The following is a 20122-nucleotide window of genomic DNA, read 5'->3' on the forward strand; positions in this document are numbered from 1 at the left end:
CCCATCTCCTAGGCAAGTGCCCTAACACTCCTAGATGAGGGCTAAAACATGGAAGGTCCCTCCTCCAACATCCAATATTTTGGGATTTAATTTCAGGTATGTTTATATGAAACATATAGCTGCCCATGTAGTGTGTAGCCTACTATGTACACTCAGTAGCCACTTGGACACTTATACATCCACCATACACAGATGACAGAATCACATACTATATAAAAGTCCCAAACATGACACTTACATGACTAAAAACTTTACCATTTGGGAACATAAAGAGTAATAGTACTTCGGCCATAATATGATAATATACATATTTTCTAACATGACCTATTTTTCCTAGTACAGAGATATAAATAAAGGAGAAATCTGATCTAGTAAAGCTCGGGAAGATCCACTACTTCTATCAGCTTCTTTTCGATTCTTCCATGGTTTACTGTATCTAAACACCTCACACTTTTTTAACTTGGACAAAGAATGTCTTGTCTAACTTTACATCAGCTACGTAGTTGGTCCAATAAAGAATACTGCCCTAAGAAATCCTTGCCTCTTGCAATGGATTTAATTTCACAGCATTGACAGGAGGGAGATAAGTACTACTCTCATTTTACAGGTAGGGAACTGATGGTTACAAAGAAATTGAGTGACTTACCCAAGGTCATATAAGAAAATTGTGGCAGAGTAAGGAATTAGGGACTTGAAAACAGGCCTCCCAAGTCCTAGACTAATATCCTAAAAATTGGACTATCTTTCCTCTCAGGGTTAGTGAAATTGCTAATTTTTCTGCCATCTTTATAATTTCTCCAGGGCTGGATCTACAATGCTCGGACCTTGGGTAGGGATGGCTGGAATTAATCTTCTGGTTACATTTCAATTGCATTTTGAATCATCTGTTAAAGATATGCACAAAAAACCCCTGGTAATTTCACATGTGTCTAGTTAGGAAACTTATCAGTTGATAAATTGTATCAAAACCTTTGCACCAGGTTCCCAGGAAATCTACAAAGTCTTGTGAAACTCATAGAACAGGAGCAATGTTAAAAAGGGTTCAAAACTTATTCAGACTCTGGTTATTCTGTTTTCTACTACCACAATTGCGATGTGAACATTTTTATAGGACTTGAACATGATTTACTTAGTGTGCAACTCTACTTCCCCCCACCCTTTTTTGCCAAAAGAACATTGAATTATTAAAAAAGAGAGAGAGAAAAAAACCAGAAAATTGTACCTTCTGTGGGTGACAAAAACATTATTAACGTGTCCCAGCCCATTGCAGCCTGGCAAAGGACAGTGTGGCAACTCTTGTTTGTTCAGTTTCCAAGACAGTGAGGACCCATTGAGTGGACTCTCCTTCTGTCTCTTGGCAGCCAAAGGACAACCAGAAGCTGTGCGATGAGATGTGTATTTACCTGATATATGACCTTGGCCATCACAGCCAATTACTGGACACCTACAAACAAAAAAAAGACTGTGCATCATCCACTAGAAAGAAGTCTAACTGGCTACACTGTTTATGCTATTGTTTTAAAGCTTGACCTTGAGAGATACTGTGCACCTGAATCTTCCACTGAGGTCAATGATTGGTATGTGCATTTATCAAAACTCAAGATTATGTATTTGTACTAAAAGCTAAAGTGCAGGCATTGTCTAGACCTAAGCTAAAAAAAAAGTACCATTATTCTTACTGGAGTAAAAAAGGGAGGGAATCACATTTTGACAAATTTGTAAAGAGGCAACATTAGTTTTTCTCTATTTACATCTTTGATAAAAAAAACAGAAGGTGGTTTTCTGCAGGCAGAAAGCTGTTATAGCTGTTATTTTCATATGCAAATCCTTGCCAGGGTGATACCTCATAATTTTGCAAAGCTCTAACAACATTATCTAGAATGTGCATGGGCCTTTTTCACATGCCTCTGTCACCAGACTTTTAAAATCAGCATTGACACATATTAATAGCTGAACTTAGCTTCTGTTGTAGATGAACTGGTCAGATGTGTGTCAGAACACATCCAATGTATGGACATTGCTTGGAATTTTTTCTTTAGTTTAAAAGAGGATACCTTCAAGCCAGGAATAAAGTTTGTGTGGAATAACTGATTTTCACCTTGGGAGGAATTTCACTTTAGATGAAGACAGCTGTCACAAGACCTATGTACCACTCAAGTCCCAATAGGAAACATATTGATACTCATGAGCCTTATGCCAGCTCTCTAAATTAACTCTTGGGTCTTCAGGTGTGAAACATGATTTTAGCGATTGTCTGCAAGAATTTGTTATTTGGACCCAGGATTACATTTAATTTCTGATTATGATGAATGCACCAGATAAAGGTAAACAGACAGAGATTTGCCACTTTTAAAAACTGTGAATTTTCATACATTTTGCCACATTTCCAATAAATTTTGGGTCTTACTGTTTTACAAAACGCGGGAGAAAACAAACCTGTCCTGTGACCAAGACCAAGGTAAATGTTCCCTCACTTTCACTAGCACTACAAATACTTCTTTTATCTGAAGTCAGATAATATGAAGCCAGACCTTCATATGTATAAATTTAATTAGCAAAATTCTTAGGATTGACCCAAACACAGCTGCCTCCACCAAGCTGTAATCCCTTGTGACTGATAAGACTCGGCACTTACTTAAGTTCTGGGTCTTCTTTTTCTTCCTTGGTAGGAGTCACTTTTACACCACCTTTCCTGGCCCGAGGGCAACCAGACAAGCTGAAAGAATTATACAGAGTAAAGTCCCTTTTTTTTCAACTGACACTCACCATGACTTACTCTCAGCTGGACTCTGAAAAAACTGAACAATTCTTACCTTCTGTGTGAAGCATAATTTCCAGTGACGTGACCAGAGCCATCACAACCAGGTGTTGGGCACCTGTAATATAATATAATAAAATATAATATAATATAATAGACAGCAAGTATATTGTACCAGACGAATTTGTAATGCATAAGAAGGAATAGCAATAGAGATGGGTTTTCTTGTTCTTTGAACAAACAAAACTATCTCTTGCTGCATCTAATAGGTAAGTTGCTTTCCTGTGTTCCTGTTCCAATTGAATTTAGTTAGTCTGGAACCTGAAATGTACTGCATAGTGCAGCATTGTGGTTTTATACAGATTATGTTAAAGTTTTCTTTGCAAAATACATCTTTGGCTATAAAAGAGAAACATTTAAATAAAAATCAACACACAGCTTTATCAATTTGTCTATGAAGAGCTGTCATTGGAGTATATGGGACCTGATATTTACTTACAGAAACTGGTATATTTTAAGTGTTATCTCTGTGTTACAGAAATGGAAATTGAGACAGAGCAGTTGTGCTTCTTAAGGCCATAGAATCAATGTGATAGCCAGATTTTGGAAACAATATCTCTTTCTAATTAATCCTTTAAAACTGGGGTGCAAATGTATAGCCTGCAGGCCAAATTCAGCCCATGGAACCGTGTTGTTTGATCCCCACAGCTCCTAGAGGGACCAGGAACTCAGAAGGGTGAGAAGAGGTGGGGCCTGTTGCTGAAATCCAAGGGCTGGAGCCCCACTGGGGCATGTTGGTGTTAGGGGCAAGCAGCATCTCCAGTAACGCCCTGCACCACCACTTGCCCCTTTGCCACTTGCTCCACCATTGCTGCTGTATCTAGATTTGGCCTCCAAGAAGGGTTGAGTTTGACACCCTTGCTATAGAATAACATAACTTGATTTAAAAAAGGAGTGTTTATTTGAAATGTAGTTGGGAGAAACACTCCCCCAGTCAGTGTTTACAGGGTGATACCCTTCAGGAAAGATTTTATCCATCACCTTTTCCTTTTTCGTAATTGTTACTGAGCAGGTTTTGATTTCTGCTATTTTGCTAAGTGCTTTATGCAACATATTTCTGGCTGTGAGTTGCTCATGAACTTTGACTTTCACAGCTCACTTGTTATTCATAGTGAGTGGTTTGTCACTTACGTCATGTGTTGTTGCTTTCCTTTTCTTAATGCACAACTGAAACTTCAGAAGCTTTAGTGGGAAAACAGCCATATTGGAATGCTAATGACAATGCCGATATGTGACTATGGGGGAGGCTACATGAAAAACAGCCTTTAAAAATATTTGCGTGAACACCCATTCAGGTGTGTGCTTCTGGCAAGCAAATAAAAGCAGGGACTAAGACAGCAGAATCAGCAATTGCTTTAGAATTTGACAAAATTTTCATACTCTTTGCACAGCTCTGTTCAAAACAAACTGAGTCATTGTGTCACTGTGCCAACACCACAGCAAAGCCTCTGTTCTGGGAACTGCTCTGAACATGTCCTAACATGACCGGCCCTTTCTTGCCACCTTTGCTTCATACCCAGAGTGTGGGTTTTCCTTTACTACCATCACACACCATATTGTTTACAACATGGGACAGCATGACTGGATGCATCATCATTTTATTTTGGGAAAGTAGTAATGCTTGTGACTAACCCCTGAACTGAAAAAAATGGACTTCTCTGGATTTGGCCACCCATACTTTTTAACACCATTAATGCAGTGTAAACATTATATGTGGAATTTATTGTTCTTTATCTGAAATGGCAATCCCTCTAAAGAGGGATAGAATGGACAGTCATGTAACTCTTCACAATAATTTTCCAAGCTATATATTGCAGGACCCCATTTACTGGGTGCAGAGAGAAAATAGGGTTGGGAAACAGCCATCAAAAAGTCTCAACCATCCTGTTAGTACAAAACCACTAACTAGGTGATTGGCTGCTTATCCTTCTTTTGACTCCAGATTATACATATACAGCTGCCTAATGCACAGTGACTGGCAAAATCCTTTTTGCAAGTGACATGTTATGGTAAGAAATATGCAACATCAAATTATATGATGTGATGCTTGTCTCACTAACGTTAAGCTGAGCATATCTGGTAGTGAAAGATGAAGGCTAAAGATCTGGAAATTTGGTTTGGTTTTCAAATGTCTTTATACTTATCCTAGCCTCTTTGATCTAGAAATCAAATGGGGTATTTTGTCAAATCAGATTTCTTGCAAGATTTTGGTACATTCTGTCTGCAGCTGGCTCAGGAATATCACCAATACAGTTTCTCATACTGTCTCAGGTCCTGGATAATACATGGAAATGAAGAGGTGCAAACGATGCAAAATGACAACAACAACAACAAGAAGTGATTCCTATGTTAGCTAAAGGTTTTGGACTCTACCCACTTAAATGTTTGTACAAGGCTCTTCATTTATACCAAACAATTTACCCATCCCAAATAAATGACTGCATTCATTTGGGAAACCTGCTGATAGGAGATAAATAACATGTTTTCTATTGTCTTTTTTTTGTGTTATCAATACTTACTTAAGCTCCTGAGAGTTGGCAGCCATGAGGGATTTTAATGTCTTATCAGCTAATGGGCATCCTGAAACACTAAGGAAAACAGATGTGAACTATATTTTATTCAATATGCTAAAACAGAAAATGACTTTTCGGAGGGTGGGGGAGATTAGTATTTATTAACGAATAAAAAGATTTCAAAACAATTACAATTAGCAAATGAGAATCAACACATATAAGACAGTAGTTCCTCAGACAGCAGCAAAGGACCTGCTCAGAAGCAGATTCTGCCTGGTCCCTACGGCTATACACACAGCAGGCACCACTTCAAAGGGCATGTGCAGACAGATCGAGGATCGAGTCCCTCTTGCGTAGACACTTGGTGGTGCCAGGATCTATGATGGGATAGTGATCAAAGTTGGGAGAGAGGGGGGCTAGCAGATCCACAAGGTGGGGGAAGGGAAGGTGTTGTCAGGATAGTGGGGGAGCTTATGGGCTTGGGAGTGGGGGTCCACAGGGGAGGTGGAGGTTACCCATTCAGGGATGGGGTGGGGAGAGGCAGAGGGCTAATAATAGCCCAGTCAGGGTTAGGTGTGGATAGGAAAAGTGCAGCCCTGGGGCTGTGCTCTGAATGTGTATGCACATTCAATAGTTCCAGCTAACTCATGCCTGATTTGCATACCTCCTTGGGTGAACTAAATTAGATTGCACCAACCATTTTTTGTCCTATCTAAACTTCCTGAACATCTGCACAGTTCAACACTTAGGTTGACTTAATCTTAGTTAGGTTGATCCAAGTGTAATGTCTGCATGTACCCAAAGAGATACCTAGTGTTTTGTGCTGCCAGCACAGAGGCCAAGCAGGATTACAGCCTATATGCTTGGTTGGGGAGGCAAGGGTCAAAGCCATTGGCCCTGTCCATGGAGTGAATATAAGGTGCAGAAAGGAAAACTGCACAGCAAAAAGTGGCCTAGCAAATTTATGACTTTCAAAGTCTTGAATGCTGATGTTTGTGGAAACATGATTTTAAATCTGCATATTCCAGTGTTCACATTAGCAGTCCACATCAATGCTCAACTACCTAAGGAAATACTGAAAATACTACGTGGTCTACGTGACCCATTGCTCGTATCCCATGGAACTCAAATAATAAATGCTGGTAGCGAGCTATTTGCAATCTGTAGAGTTAAAAATAAATGCAAATTCACCAGAAGTAGAAAAAGCCTGACTTTGGCATACAAATATTTTGTCCTGAATGTTATTTGCTCAGTTATATTTAAAACAAGTGAGAAAATGACTGTATACAAAGTAGCTCTGTTTCCGATTTGAATTTCTTGTCATTTCTTACCTACGGTGTGATGCATAGTTTCCTGTAACATGGCCACTTCCATCACATCCTGGAGTTGGGCAGCTGTGTATAGAAAATGCAGCTGATGGTGAGAGCTTATCTAATATATGTACATAGCTCATATTTCCCTGATAAGCCATAACTATCTACACATTAACTACACTGGTATGGCCTAAGTTAATATTAATATCATCCTACAGCTTTCTAACTCTTAGCATATATGGTTAGTAGATTGTATACTCATGTGAAGTTTCATTATGAACCTGAACAAAATCATTTAGCTATACTTAGGCATGAACTGAAACCACCATGCTTTGTATAGATTTTGCTGTTACTTTAGCTTGTAGTTTAACTACTGACACATCTCTTTTGATGGTAACTTACAGATTTTAAGATCACAAAGAAAAATTGGTTACCTCCTATATAAAAGTGACGGAACTTTTCCCAGCAATTTCTGTAGCTGTCCCATCACTTCTGACTGAACACAAACAGCTTTTAGAAAGACAGCCAACCTTTAGCTCAGTGATTGAACTAGGTGCTACTGCTGTTCCAGAAGAGGAACAACTGCAGTCAGCCTAAACTTGGTGTGAGCTGGTACAACTCCCATGGAAATTTTTGGGCTAAATTTAGGATAATGGTTGCAATGGTAACATTTGTTTAATACACAGCTGGGGTGGCAAAGGCCAAAAATCTCAGAAGTTCTACCCAAATTGCATCTCCAGCTAGTGTTTCACATATGGCAAGAAGGAGACCTCCGATTCTCACTATGCTTTTTTCTCTCTGAGCAAATGGAGTACAACAGCTTTACTCAAATCTGCGACCCCCACAAGGCTTGCATGGACACATCAGAATCATTTACTCAGCACATTGCAATGTAGTTGCCTTAATACATTCAGGGCAAAGAAAAATAATTTTGCAAATATGACTAATGTATTAGGGTTTGCACACAGAACAGTTCATTGCAGCTGAGCTACCGTGGCTCAATGTTTTCTTTTCAGGTGCCTATGTCATATTAAGAATTTCCTCATGATGGAGCCACTTGAACTGAATTGCTCAGTATATATTTTGAGCTCTGCATGTATACAGCAAATATTGTCTATCTCTAGTGTAACCTATGGATTCCTCAGGGAATAAATTAAAAATATTTCTTGTTTTATTATTTGGACAGGTACATTTTAGATATGCATGGCCACCCTGTGTTCCCAACATGCACCGCATATATTTAAAGGTTGAGTGTAAATGGTTTTGTAAGTGTTTGGGTAAATATATAGAGGAAAGAAGACACTCAGTTATTAACAGAAGTGGAAAAATATTTTTGTGGGCATATGGAAATTAGCCAATATCTCAAAATCACAATTAGCACAAAAGAAAAAGATGTCAGAATTTTCAATAGGAAACTTGCTGCAATTTTTTTGGTTGGTTTTAAAAGAGGCAAAATAAACACAAGCCTCCAGCAATTTAGGTCATGAACTATGATTGCAGATACAATATGGTGAGCAGCCAATATGCAGATTGAGATGCATGAGGTGAAAGGATCACTCTTCACAGAAGTTTGCCTCAGGGAAATGTAATTTCTAGAAGCAGAGCGGGAGTCTAACTGACTCATTGCCACGGAGGCTGCAAAACAACCAGCAGGACAAGGGTGGATGTCATGGAATTCAATTGTGGATGGAGCCTGCAGTGATGTGCGGTGGGCTATCCTCAGTAAGTGATGCAGAGTGCATTTGTCTTTGGTAGCCATTGGGGATGGAGAATGGAGAGAAAAGCAGAAATAAAATGTGTTTGCCAAGTCCCAGGTGAATATTTACATCAGAGACAGAGTACTCAATGGATGTCAGAATGGTTTAGCTCTTAATAATGTCTTGATGTGAATCCAAAGATTTTTCAGGAGCCTGGCCAAGATTTTAAAAAGCAAGTAATGATTAGAGCTGGTTGGAATAGTTTAATTAAATGAAATTACAGCAAAATATGCTGTTTCATTGAAGCTGAAACATTTCGTGGAGACATATGAGTTTCTATAAAACTTTCATGGGGAAGGTTTTTGGGGCTACGACAGAACAAGAGGGATCTTACAGGAGAGCACATGTGCTATTAGTTAGGGAAATGCCTGATTTTGCACTGATCTGGGCTAAGTTCACTGCTCAGAATCAGGCAGAGCAGAGACTTGCACTAATCTGGGCTAAGATTTTGCACTGATCTGAGATATGACAAAGCTCAGAATCAGGCAGAGCAGGGACTTGGGCCACAACTGACATGCATGCATATATACATATGCGCACAGATACACATGTACACGTATGTATGTGCTATCTCATTTCACATAGAGTTTTCAGCGTGGAATGAAAACAACTTTTGAAGCCAAGGAAAAAGATTGCAGATCAGACAATTTAACCAACCTGTCATTTGAATCGACTCAGCTTTAATTCCTCTTGAACAAAACAAACTAAGTTCTTAGCTAACTTTCTTACCAGCATGCAGAGGAACAGTGCTGTGCTTCCTGCTACCCAAGTTGCAAGTCTGTATAAAGTGGGTTGGGCTTTTGTTTGTCTACAAAGATAGCAGCCAAGTGACTTTGCTATGTTGACATACTTCACAACAGCATTGCTTTAGCACCTAACGGAAGAGTTTACTCTGTGTTGTGATCCCTAAACTGCCAAATCTACTTGTTAAAAAGAAATGAAACATGGTAAAGTTGTACATGCAGTGAACAGTCTGTTTAGACTGTAAACACCTTGAGCAAGGACTTGGCCATCTTCTTTACTGAGTACAGCACTAGGCTTGCTCAACAGCAAGCTTGTAACAGTTCTCTGAGGTCTGATAGGATGTGCTGCTGTGACTGAAGGAAAATTATGCTAGGGCACAATGCCCAGGTTCACTTGAGAGACCACTCTAGCTCACAAGCTGTCTTGCAAAAATGAAGGCAGCTCTGGGCCTGACTTTCCTTTCCCATCAGTTTTACATTGGTGTGGCTTCTCTGATTCCAGAAAATCTTTGCCTCTTACATAATTCCTGGACCATCACAGCTACAACATCCCTCCAACACTAGGGGGGAATTACTACTATTTTACACTAATGTAAATGAGAACAGAGTCATACATCTGGTCTTGGGAGATGGAAAGAGTGGAGAATAGATTGCTATGTTAGGTACAAAGCAGGTATAATCATTTTCTATTTTCAGGAATAACATTAAAGTAACATTAAACTCTCTGCCCGTGTATCAAGCCAATTCTGTTATTCAGCATCTGAATAAGTAGAATGTGCTGAGGAACAACACTGCTCACAGTTTTTGTTTTGTTTTTTTTTAAAAACAAAAAACAAAGAACATCATACAACTTTGCTCACCCAGCCTTAGCTTCTGTTAGCTATTGTAAAGCAACAAGATTTCTTTTCAGAATGGTACCTTTGCTCCAAAGCAGGTCGGAGTTGTTATATTCTGCATATTTTCCCAAAACAGAATTTGATTTTTTTTTTATTTGCCCCTTGGTTTAAATAAACAGGGAGCTATTTTCCTTCCTTGTCCCAGCTTTTGAACTCTGGGACAATCTGGTGCCATTTGCACACATTGTCATATATGGACATGCACACTGTTTCTCCATTAATGTCTAAGGGAGCCCATCCACACTGTGACATGGATATGAGTAGTAACCTTTTCTATTCTTATCATCCTGGGCTAACCATCTTTTCTTGAGTTTGTATATAGCTCTCCACAGAAAGACAGAATTTAGTCCATAATCAGTTGTATGTCTTAATTTTTTTAAGATATGGGTTTTTTTTACCTTTTAAATCTTAGAGCTAGAACCTGAAGCTCTGCATATAATCCATGCAGTGGATCTCCATGGAGGACTGAGTGGAATAGCAGTTTTTTACCAGTTCAGGTAGAGAAGCATTGGCACAGCCACTGTGTAGCCTTCAGTATACTGCATGATCTGTAGCAGATGCTATGACCTTTCAAAACTTTCATGCATGTATGGTGATGTTAAAGAGCAAATATCTATGAACATGAGTCCTCCCAGCCAGGCCTGGAAACCTTTTCTGACCCATTTTGGCTTTAAAACTCACTTCTGATTAACACTGGAGAGCCAAGGTGGGGCAGGCACACCTGCTCTGGAAGCCTGTTCCAAAGCATGAGAGCTTTACTTCATTTAGAGTCATTAGTATCTACAAAGAAGGGGAAAGGAAAACATGACAATCTTTGAGACTCACGTGATGAGTTCCTTCTTGAGATCTCTTGAATGGAGCTTAGGTTTTGGACTTGGTATGGAGACATCTCCTGGATACTTTTTTTCCTCTGGGTTTTCTAGTGAGTTCACTGGATCTTTCTGAAATATTAGATGAGAACGTCACAAAAGACTTGTCTCTTCTTTACTTTTCTTATATTCAGACAATACTAGCTTGATTTTGAGTGGCTTATATTTGGAAAATAATTGTGCAAACAAAAAAAAGGCAACAAAAAAGAAATTATTCAACCTTTTGACTCGCATAACCCTTAGTTTTGCAAGGGGGAATTTCCCTTGTTTTTCTATATAAGTAAATCTGATCTACTGTATGTAGTACAAATAAATCATTATACTTTTGTCCAGGGGATGTAAATGTAAAGCTTTTGAAATGTATGCAATGGAATAACATTTTGACCCATCTAAGTAACTGATTCTTGTTTATAAGAAAGTCACAAGCGAAGCAAGTTCAGTCAAATAAGTAGCTGTTAAGAGAATATGCTTTGTGGCACCAGAGATTGCTGCCTGTGACTGGGAGAAACAACTTTCTGCTCCAGACTTGATACTGTAGATGCTTTTAAGACTGCACAATTTATGAGCTCTCCAGGGCACTGGGGTAGGGAGTTCTGTAGAGCTGAGAGAAGCAGAGAGCGGAGAGAATGTGGACTGAAAATGGAGCTTCTGTCTGGTTGAACTTCTAGGCTCTGCGGGGGTGTTTCTTCTGATAAAGCTTCCATATGGTCCCCAATTCTGGCAGCTCATCTTTGCCTTTCTGGAAGCTGGCTCCTGGAGGATCTGACTTCCTTCTGCTTTCTGGTGCTGGCTACCCATTACCAGTTATATAGTTTTAACACATGGTATTTATGCATATAGAAATCTAGTCATATTCCTGATAAATAAATTACTACTGGTATTTAGTGTAGTTACCTCATTTGGGAATAATCTCATATGATGCTATAACAAATATTGAAAATAAATTATTTTTCTTAATTTTTTCAAAATACCTTTTTCTGGTGACTATTAAGGAATACTTTAAAATGCTATCATAAGGAAAATCAAATCATATTTGAGGCATCAGGGCTTTTTCTTCAAAATGAAAAATATTTAGATCAACAACCCTAAAAACACAGAAAAGATTGTAAACAGTTATCTATTAATTTTACATTTTATTAAAATGTAAGTATAAAATCCTAAATATATGAAATCTGGATTTCAGAATCCCCAACATTTGAAATGTTAGAAATTGAATGGAGGGTTGTTCAAAATCCTAAATACTTGAACTTTGGACATACTTAAGTACAATCTATACCAGGGGCTGCTGTTTTAACTACATCCGCAGGGCTATAACAAGGAACTTCAGGACTTGTAAAACAGCAAAGCCCCCATTACAAAGACACTAGAAATTGGTGCCTATCTGTACCTTCTAGCGTGGGTCAGAATTCCCAAATAATTTGCAAAACAAGCTTAAGGTACCCATTTGCTTGAGGCAGGCTGATGAGAGCTGGCTTTTGTATGTGTTATGGTGCGCTTTAATTTCTGACTCACGTAGAGTCCACAGTACCTATTAATGCTCCCAACCAAGGGTTATGTTCTTTATTTCAAGTAGACGATACCAATTGATGTTTTTTTGGTGCAGGACCAGGATTCATATTCACGGTTGATTCACACTGTAACTGTCTGATATGTACAGAATATAAAAGGTTGGCTAGAAGTTATATAATTTTTCAACTAGTATAATTCCTATGCCCAGCAGGAAAGATGTCATTTCTTTGATTAGCAATGGAAAAAGCTGCCGTAGAGAAACCTTTAACAAAGCAAAGAGGGCAGGGTTAAAGATAATGTATGCATATTTATTGTTTTCAGACTAACTGATGTTTGAGGTTTTTGAACTCCAACATTGTAATTTGCTGACTTTCAAACAACTGTTTTTTTTTAAATCTCAGCAGTGAATTTCTTAATGCACAATTTCATATGCACATCTATGCAATGTGTATATATGCCATACACATGCACTCATACAACCTTGACTTCAGTGTAGCTAGATTTTTTAGTTTGAGATTCCTGACAAAAGAAAAAGACGTTTCAAGGGAAGCACATAGTATAAAGAAGGTATTGATTATGATTAGTATGGTAATAAGGAATCTACTTCCTGTTAATAATTTTTAGTATAGTTCTGAAGAAGGTCAGAGACAGACAAACATTTAAACAGGTAATTATTTCTAGGTTCAACATGAAATCCTGGAGATTGAAAAAAAATAAAATATGGCAGTGGTACTTCTGTTACACAGTAGACAGGAAGCAATATTTAAAGGAGTCAGGTAGGAGGACACTAAAGCTCCTTGTATATCAGAGGAGGTAAGAGGAAGTAAATGGTGGTATGGATTTGGCTAGATTGTACAGATCATGCAGATCTGCTGTCTATGAATACATCTATGAGTTGGCCACAGGACCAGAATGGCTGATCCCACCCATACTTGCACTAGTGTGAAGCTCAAGATTCATTCCTTGGATTCAAAAACAGAGGGTCTGAGAACAGGCAGCCTTGTTACTTGGGCGGTGCTCTTCTCTATATAATTTAATCTTTCTTGAGTAATATGCAACCTTTACAGAATGCATCAAGGAAAATCCACACCCTTTTTTCTTTGTAGTTAAGTTCAGACTTACTGGGTGGATATTTAGCTAATCAAATGCAAACACATGTAGCTTTCCTTTCTTGTTTGACTCGAGTTAGGATTAAGTGTTTTTACAATTCTAAGGAATACCAGATTTAAAAAAAATCAGAACCAGTCCAATAGATCCTACCAGTCCTATTTTCTACAAAGAATTTGTGCTTGTGTATGTGTGTGTATTCACATGTGCATGCCACAGAAAGAAAGCGAGCAATGAAATTCCATTAATGTACAGATGGAAGTTTATATTGATTTCAGCAAAGACCAGAACATAATGGTAACATGAATAACAGATAATAGCATCTGGCACTTTTAACATTTTTAAGCCCTGAAATCTTTGGAGAACTGACAGTTGAACTAACTGACAGCTCTAGTTATTTCTCAGTGCTTTCCTTTTGGAGAGATTTTGAGCTTTTTCCAAATTCAAGATTTTTTTTTAGGGGGCATCTGGACAGGCTATTTCACTGAAAGAGAGAGAGACAATATTTTCTGGAAATTACCACCAAAATTAAGCAACTGTTGTGCATATGAACCAGATAACAATGAATTAGAAATAGATATAATCATTCATTTTCTTTGCATGGGGACAACTGCCAGTCTTTGATTTTCAAAGCAAAGCCTTTGGCCTAGAGACCACTGGACATGTCAATGTTCTCTGGGATCAGAGCAGCTCAGAGCAGAAGTCTTGGGCCAGGTGCCTGATTGGGAACAAACTGCATAAAATGAAATTCTGGAGTTTAGGTAAAAAGATGGTTTAATGTTCATTCTTTATGGCCTATTAGCATCACTGATACTGCTGATGCTGTGTATACAGCCAGGGCATGCATCAGAATGTGCCCAAATTCCAGCAGGAGAAAAGTGCAGTATAGAGATATTCATAGATTTCATAGACATTAGGGTTGGAAGGGACCTTGGAGGATCATCGAGTCCAGCTCCCTGCCCCAGGTCAAAGGATCCTAACAAGATAGGCATCCAAATGTTTCTTAAAAGAGTCCAGAGCAAGTGCTTGCACCATCTTTGGAGAGAGTTTATTCCAGGCCTTGGGAGCTCAGACAGTAAAGAAGTTTTTCCTTATGTCCAGCTTAAAATGGTCTTGGAGGAGTTTGTGACTGTTTGACCTTGGCATCCCTTGGGGTGCTCTGGTGAACAGGCCCTGATCCTAATGCACACCCCTTATGTACTTATAGGCAGCCACCAGGTCACCCCGAGCCTGCACTTTTCCAGGCTGAAGAGTCCCACGTTTCTCAGCCTCTCATCATAAGGCCTGTTTTCTTGCCCTCTGATCAGGCATGTGGCTCTCCTCTGGACTCTCTCAAGCTTCTCCACATCCTTTTTAATTGTTGAGCCTAGAATTGAATGCAGTACTCCAGCTGCTGCCTCACCAAGGCTAAGTACAGTGGGAGGATGACATCCTGGGATTTGCTTGAGAAGCATCTATGGATGCAAGCCAGAGTTTTTTTTGCTTTACCAGCTGCGGCATTGCATTAGTGGCTCATGTTCATCTTGTGGTCAATCATGACCCCCAAGTCTCTTTCAGCCATGATGCTAGTGAGTTTAGCACTGACAAGAGTATAAGTGTGATGTGAGGTTTTTTCCCCCCTGAGGTGGAGTAGTACCTTGCATTCTTTCATATTGAATGTCATCAGGTTTTTATCTGCCCACTTTCTAAGCCTGTCAAGGTTAGCCTGGATCACAAGCCTGTCCTCAGGTGTGGACACTTTACCTCAAAGTTTGGTGCCATGGGTGAACCTGGCCAGTCTGCTTCTGACACTAATGTCCATATTGTTAATAAAGATGTTAAGAGTACAGGTCCAAGGATGGAGCCATGGGGGACACCACTGGTTATGGAGCGCCAGGATGATTCACTTCCATTGATCACCACTCTCTGAGTCCGACCTTGGATCCAATTACCCAGCCATCAGACTATGATGTAGCTGAGCTGACAGTTGGCCAATTTTTCCATAAGGAGATCATGGGACACCAGATCAAAGGCCAAAAATATTCTAGCTGTGATGTTTTTCACCTAGCCACACTCCCTTTCCCATGCTATATTACCTTTGATGAGGAAAGTGGCACAAGAGCCTCTTAATCAAATCTGTGAGATCAGTCAATCCCCTGGCAGCAAAGCAAGTTTCTCAATTGCTCTGGGGGCAATATGCCACAAAATGGCTACATTACAAGAAAGAATCTGGCCCCCTAGTTTAATATATTCTTCAGCCAGACCTATAAAATAGAAGTATCCAGTTATTCTGTACCCCTAGGGTACAGATAAACATCAACACAATGGAGTCACATTATTTGGCTACCCTGGATACTACCGGTCTTGTACAACTATGTGCCACCTAACAGCCAGTCTTGTAGACCTTTTCAGCTAGAGACAGACATTACACATAAACCGGTTTAAGTGATCAGAAGCTGGGTTCAACCTGTAACAGAACAGATGTTCAGTGCACATAAACCAGTTTGAAAATGGCCAAAACTGGTTTGAGATAAACCTGGTTGAATGCAGTGTCAGACTTAATTGATTTGGCTCAAATTGGTTTATGCAATATCTATTGCAGATGCCTTGCTGGTTTAACATAAACCAGACTCCCTGAGCATCCCAGCATGCTCTCTGGGTGAGGCAGGGCTCTCTGCTCCACAAAGCTGGCCCCTCCCCTCTCCTCCCTGGCTAGAGCTCCCACAGAGACTGCAGACACAGCAGAGTTTACCTGGCTTTCCTCTGCCGCCCCCCACTCAGCTTGCTGCTGGATCCCCCTCCCCCCCTCCTATCTCCCACAGCACAGACTCCAGTTGCACAGACCCTAGGCATGTAGTATGCTAGCTAATGCCAAGAGGTGTCTGTGTGTGCATGTCTCCAATTTCACTGGGACAGGCAGACAGACCGGTGACTGCTTAGGGCTTTTTGGAGCTAATCAACAGGTCAGCTGGTAAGCTGTTTAAGAAGAGTTTAAACTAATGGAGAGAGGCTATTGTTTTGTTGATGGGGTGATAAGCACTGTTATCAGGCTCCTGCTGGCTTCCTTGCTTGCCAGTTTGCTGCAGACAGTATAAAGAAGCAGGGAGAAGGAGACTGAAAATCTCTGTATCACCAACAGATGCATGCACTGCAGTCCTCCCTCCTCCTTGCCTAGCTGAGGGTTGGGAACACTCCCACCCCTTGAGCAGCCAATGGGGAAAAGCCTGGGATGGTAAAGGCAGAACTCCCTAATCAGAGCATCCTGCTAGGGCCTGGCCACACCCGCTCCCAGCTCAGTATTGGGCGAGGGAAGGGAAGGCTGTTCTAGGGCCCCCTGGCTTCTAGCCTGAGTCACTGCAGGTATGTGCCTGAATTTCCTCAGTCCAGAGAGAATGACTGTCCAGTTACAAACTGGTTCAGCCTTGCCAGGTTAGAGTAACCTGCAAAGATTGAATCAATTCAGGCTCAGGGTTTTGAATGTCTGTCCCCAGTCTTCATGGCAGCTGCCTGTAATCATATAGTGAGCTTTTCTTTCAATTGAGTAATAACATTTCTCTCAGGGTTTTATGAAATTTTCCCTGTGAATCTCCATCCTTAGCTCTACTGAATGTGTTCTCTATAGCAAAATGACTAATTTGGACAGTTAATGGAAGAAGATAATTTTGTAATAACTATTAGTACTATATTTCTGTATTGTACAAAGACAAATGGGGTGGCAACAGGTCAGACTCCAACCTGTTAGCTAACCTTCCCAGAACTATGGGGAAATTTGGGTTTAGACTGGAACTCTGCACCTTAGGCCTATCTCTGTTAATTAACAAGATTTCATGCAGTTAGTATTAAAAGGGCTGTCTGTGCATATTCTTCATCATAATAACAATCCAAATAAACCTCCTATGTGCCCTATTCTGGCAACAAGGATCAAGAGAAAATTGTGGCCAAAAAAAGATGGGAAAAAGAAACAAAAGGAGAGCATGCTGCCAGTATTCAATACAGACAGACATGAAAAGGGCAAAATAGAAACACAACAAAAAAAATCAAGGAAATTATCAGGTTGCAAATTGTAATCTAGTCTATTAGCCTTGATAGCTAGAGATACTTAATGTAAATATTTGCCTCATTTCTATTTGAGCGTGTTTGTGCCCACAGCTGCATTTGTGAAACAGAGTCATGCTTTTATATTCTCTGGCTAGATACAGATGTTACATTTAATACGCATTAAGTGCACAGAAAGTGCTTTACAGCTGCAACAGAAAGAGACATTCGTAGAACATAAAGTGCTTAAAAGTGGACGATCCTGCTCTAAGTTAACCCCTGGATGGATGTGTACTAACCTAAAGTGCTTTCTGTTAGAGCACATTATCGAATGCCTATGCCCGATCCCATCAAGGGTTAACTTGGAGTGCAATCGCCACCATCCCAGGTGGCTGTTGCACAGGGTTGTGCTCTAGCATCAGGTAGAACTCGTTTGCTCTTCTGGAGCCTGGGCCAGCCCCACCACCCTGGCTGTCATTGACCCAAGACAGTGACAGCCTCTGATCTCACCCCTATGCACACCCTGGTGGGGGTGGGGAGGAAGAGGGGAGTGAGGGAAGAGGGGGTTTTGGTCCCTGCAGCCACCCCTGCCCTGCAGTGTACCACAGCCTGGCAGAGGAAGGGGGGGCAGGGTGGTTACAGGGGAAAGAGTTTGGGGTCTCTCTTCCAGCAGCATGCTACTGCTTGGCTGTGGTTTGGGCTGTGGAGGAAGGGCTCTGTGTCCCCGCAGCAGCCCCAGCTGGGAAGCTGCAGGGATACAGACCTCAGAGCCCTTCCTTTGCAGCAGCCCTGGCTGGGCCACCCAGTACTGCAGCTGCTGGCTGAAGCTGTTAAGAGGATATGGGGGAGAGAAGGGAGTCTCTCTTGCATGGACCCAGCTCATCCCCTCCCCCACCAGACCCCAGTCATGGGGCCCTTGCAGCAGGGGAGAGATTCTACTCCCTCCCCACTGCCTCCCCAGCTGCTACTGATAGTTGTCAGCTGGTGGCGTGGAGGGGGTTGGGGTTGTGGGGAGGGGGTGCTTTGACAGCCTCCTGGGAGGTGTGAAGGAGCAGCTCCACCAGCCAGTGCAGAAAGGCTGTGAGCCCCCCCCCCACCAACAAACAGCAAATGTCTGCTTGGTTGGCTCCTGCTGTAACTTATAGTACTTTGAGTAAAGCATGGTAAGTTGGAGTTCTTCTGCCAGGGGCTTTTTGAATGTTTGTACTCAGTCTCTGTGACAGGGCAAATAGATAAATCACCCTACCATATACATGTCTCTTCTATTGGCTTTGCAAGGCAATCAGGAGGAGTAAATTGAGTGTGATTTATTTATAATGTTGATATAGCCTTTGGACTATTTAAGCCAAACTGATACTCATTAATTCCAGTAATAATTGGTGAGTTTGCATATACAGTAATAGCCGTGTTATCTGGCACCTTACAAACCAGCATGCTCTACTAACCAGCATGCCAGTCAACGTGGCAAAAGTGAAACCGGAGTGCCCACTGTGGCACTTCTGGTTTTGCCAAGCCCCCATGGCCCAGGGCAAAGCAGCCTGTGCTGCTGAGCCCCCACAGCCTGGGACATAGCAGCCTTTCCCCAGTGTGCGTGGGGGCCCCCTCCCTGTCCCCTGGCACACTGATGTGGCGGGAGGCACAACAGCGCACCAGACATGGTGGGAGGGGCAGTGGCCTGAACAGGCAAAGATGCCTGTTTGGACCTCTCAGATAACTGGCATATTTGGTTATCCGGAACCCCCCATTCCCCTTGGGTGCTGGATAACAAGGCTTTTCCTGTATGCAACTGCAATCTGACTGCTTTCTGAATTATTGGTGCTTGCAATACTCTAAGTAGGATGGCATGAGCAATACACACCTGAAATATGTTGCAGATAAGGGTGTATTTTTTCCAGTAAAAGAATATTGCAGACTAAGCTGACAAAGTAAAATGATTGTTTAGAAGAATTATATTGCATTACAAAATGCAAAGCTTTGGATATTTTTAAGAATACACTTGCATTAGCCAATAATTCTTCGGTTATGGGACAGCATGGACTTCAGGATTTCAGATCATAAGGAACAAAGCCAAAAAGTAGGCTCAGATTTTGGATGCCATTAGTAACTGGTTTAAGATGTTTGCATGTGCCCATGAGTCCAGCCGAAGTTACCAATTGCTGCAAATATTGAGCAACCTCTACAGGTCATAGAGCCAAGATTTTCAAGAGTGACTGGTAATTGTATGCATCTTTGCTGTGATACAATTAAAACTGGCTTGATCTGCATGCAGTGTTGAGTAACCACCTTCTGAAAATCTGTTGTCTTTAAGATGCATCACATTGGGTGCTGACAGATGTGCAGGTCCCTGCTCTAACTCATGGCGCTGTACATAAAGCGCTATGAGTAGAGCGACTTTCCCCTGCAAGCCAACAGAAATTCTCCTGTTCATTTGAGGTTGGGGGAGGATTGAGCTCCGTTGCGGAGCCAGTCGAGTGGAGCCTGCAGCCTCTCTCCCCTAGCCCTGTCCTCTCCCCCACCCCCAGCTCCAGTGCTGTCTGCAGGAAGGGAGGGGGAAAAAGGGAAGGGGAGTGAGCTACTGGCTGG

General features: G+C 41.1%; 1 protein-coding gene across 3 annotated transcripts in view; it reads right to left on the bottom strand.

Moving 5' to 3' along the window:
* ST18 (ST18, C2H2C-type zinc finger) overlaps positions 1–20122 on the bottom strand; it is a 136093-nt gene that overhangs the window by 15874 nt on the left and 100097 nt on the right. For all 3 annotated transcript variants that reach the window (XM_019547992.1, XM_019548002.1, XM_019547984.1), the window contains 6 exons: positions 10866–10981; positions 6663–6725; positions 5338–5406; positions 2814–2876; positions 2636–2716; positions 1223–1444 (listed from right to left, as the gene is read on the bottom strand). In XM_019547992.1, coding sequence (XP_019403537.1) covers positions 1223–1444; positions 2636–2716; positions 2814–2876; positions 5338–5406; positions 6663–6725; positions 10866–10981 — 614 coding nt within the window. The remainder of the gene's footprint in view (positions 1–1222; positions 1445–2635; positions 2717–2813; positions 2877–5337; positions 5407–6662; positions 6726–10865; positions 10982–20122) is intronic.

Source organism: Crocodylus porosus, unplaced genomic scaffold (genome assembly GCF_001723895.1).
Source record: "Crocodylus porosus isolate Cpor-Errol unplaced genomic scaffold, CroPor_comp1, whole genome shotgun sequence".
In the NCBI taxonomy this organism is placed as follows: Eukaryota; Metazoa; Chordata; order Crocodylia; family Crocodylidae; genus Crocodylus; species Crocodylus porosus.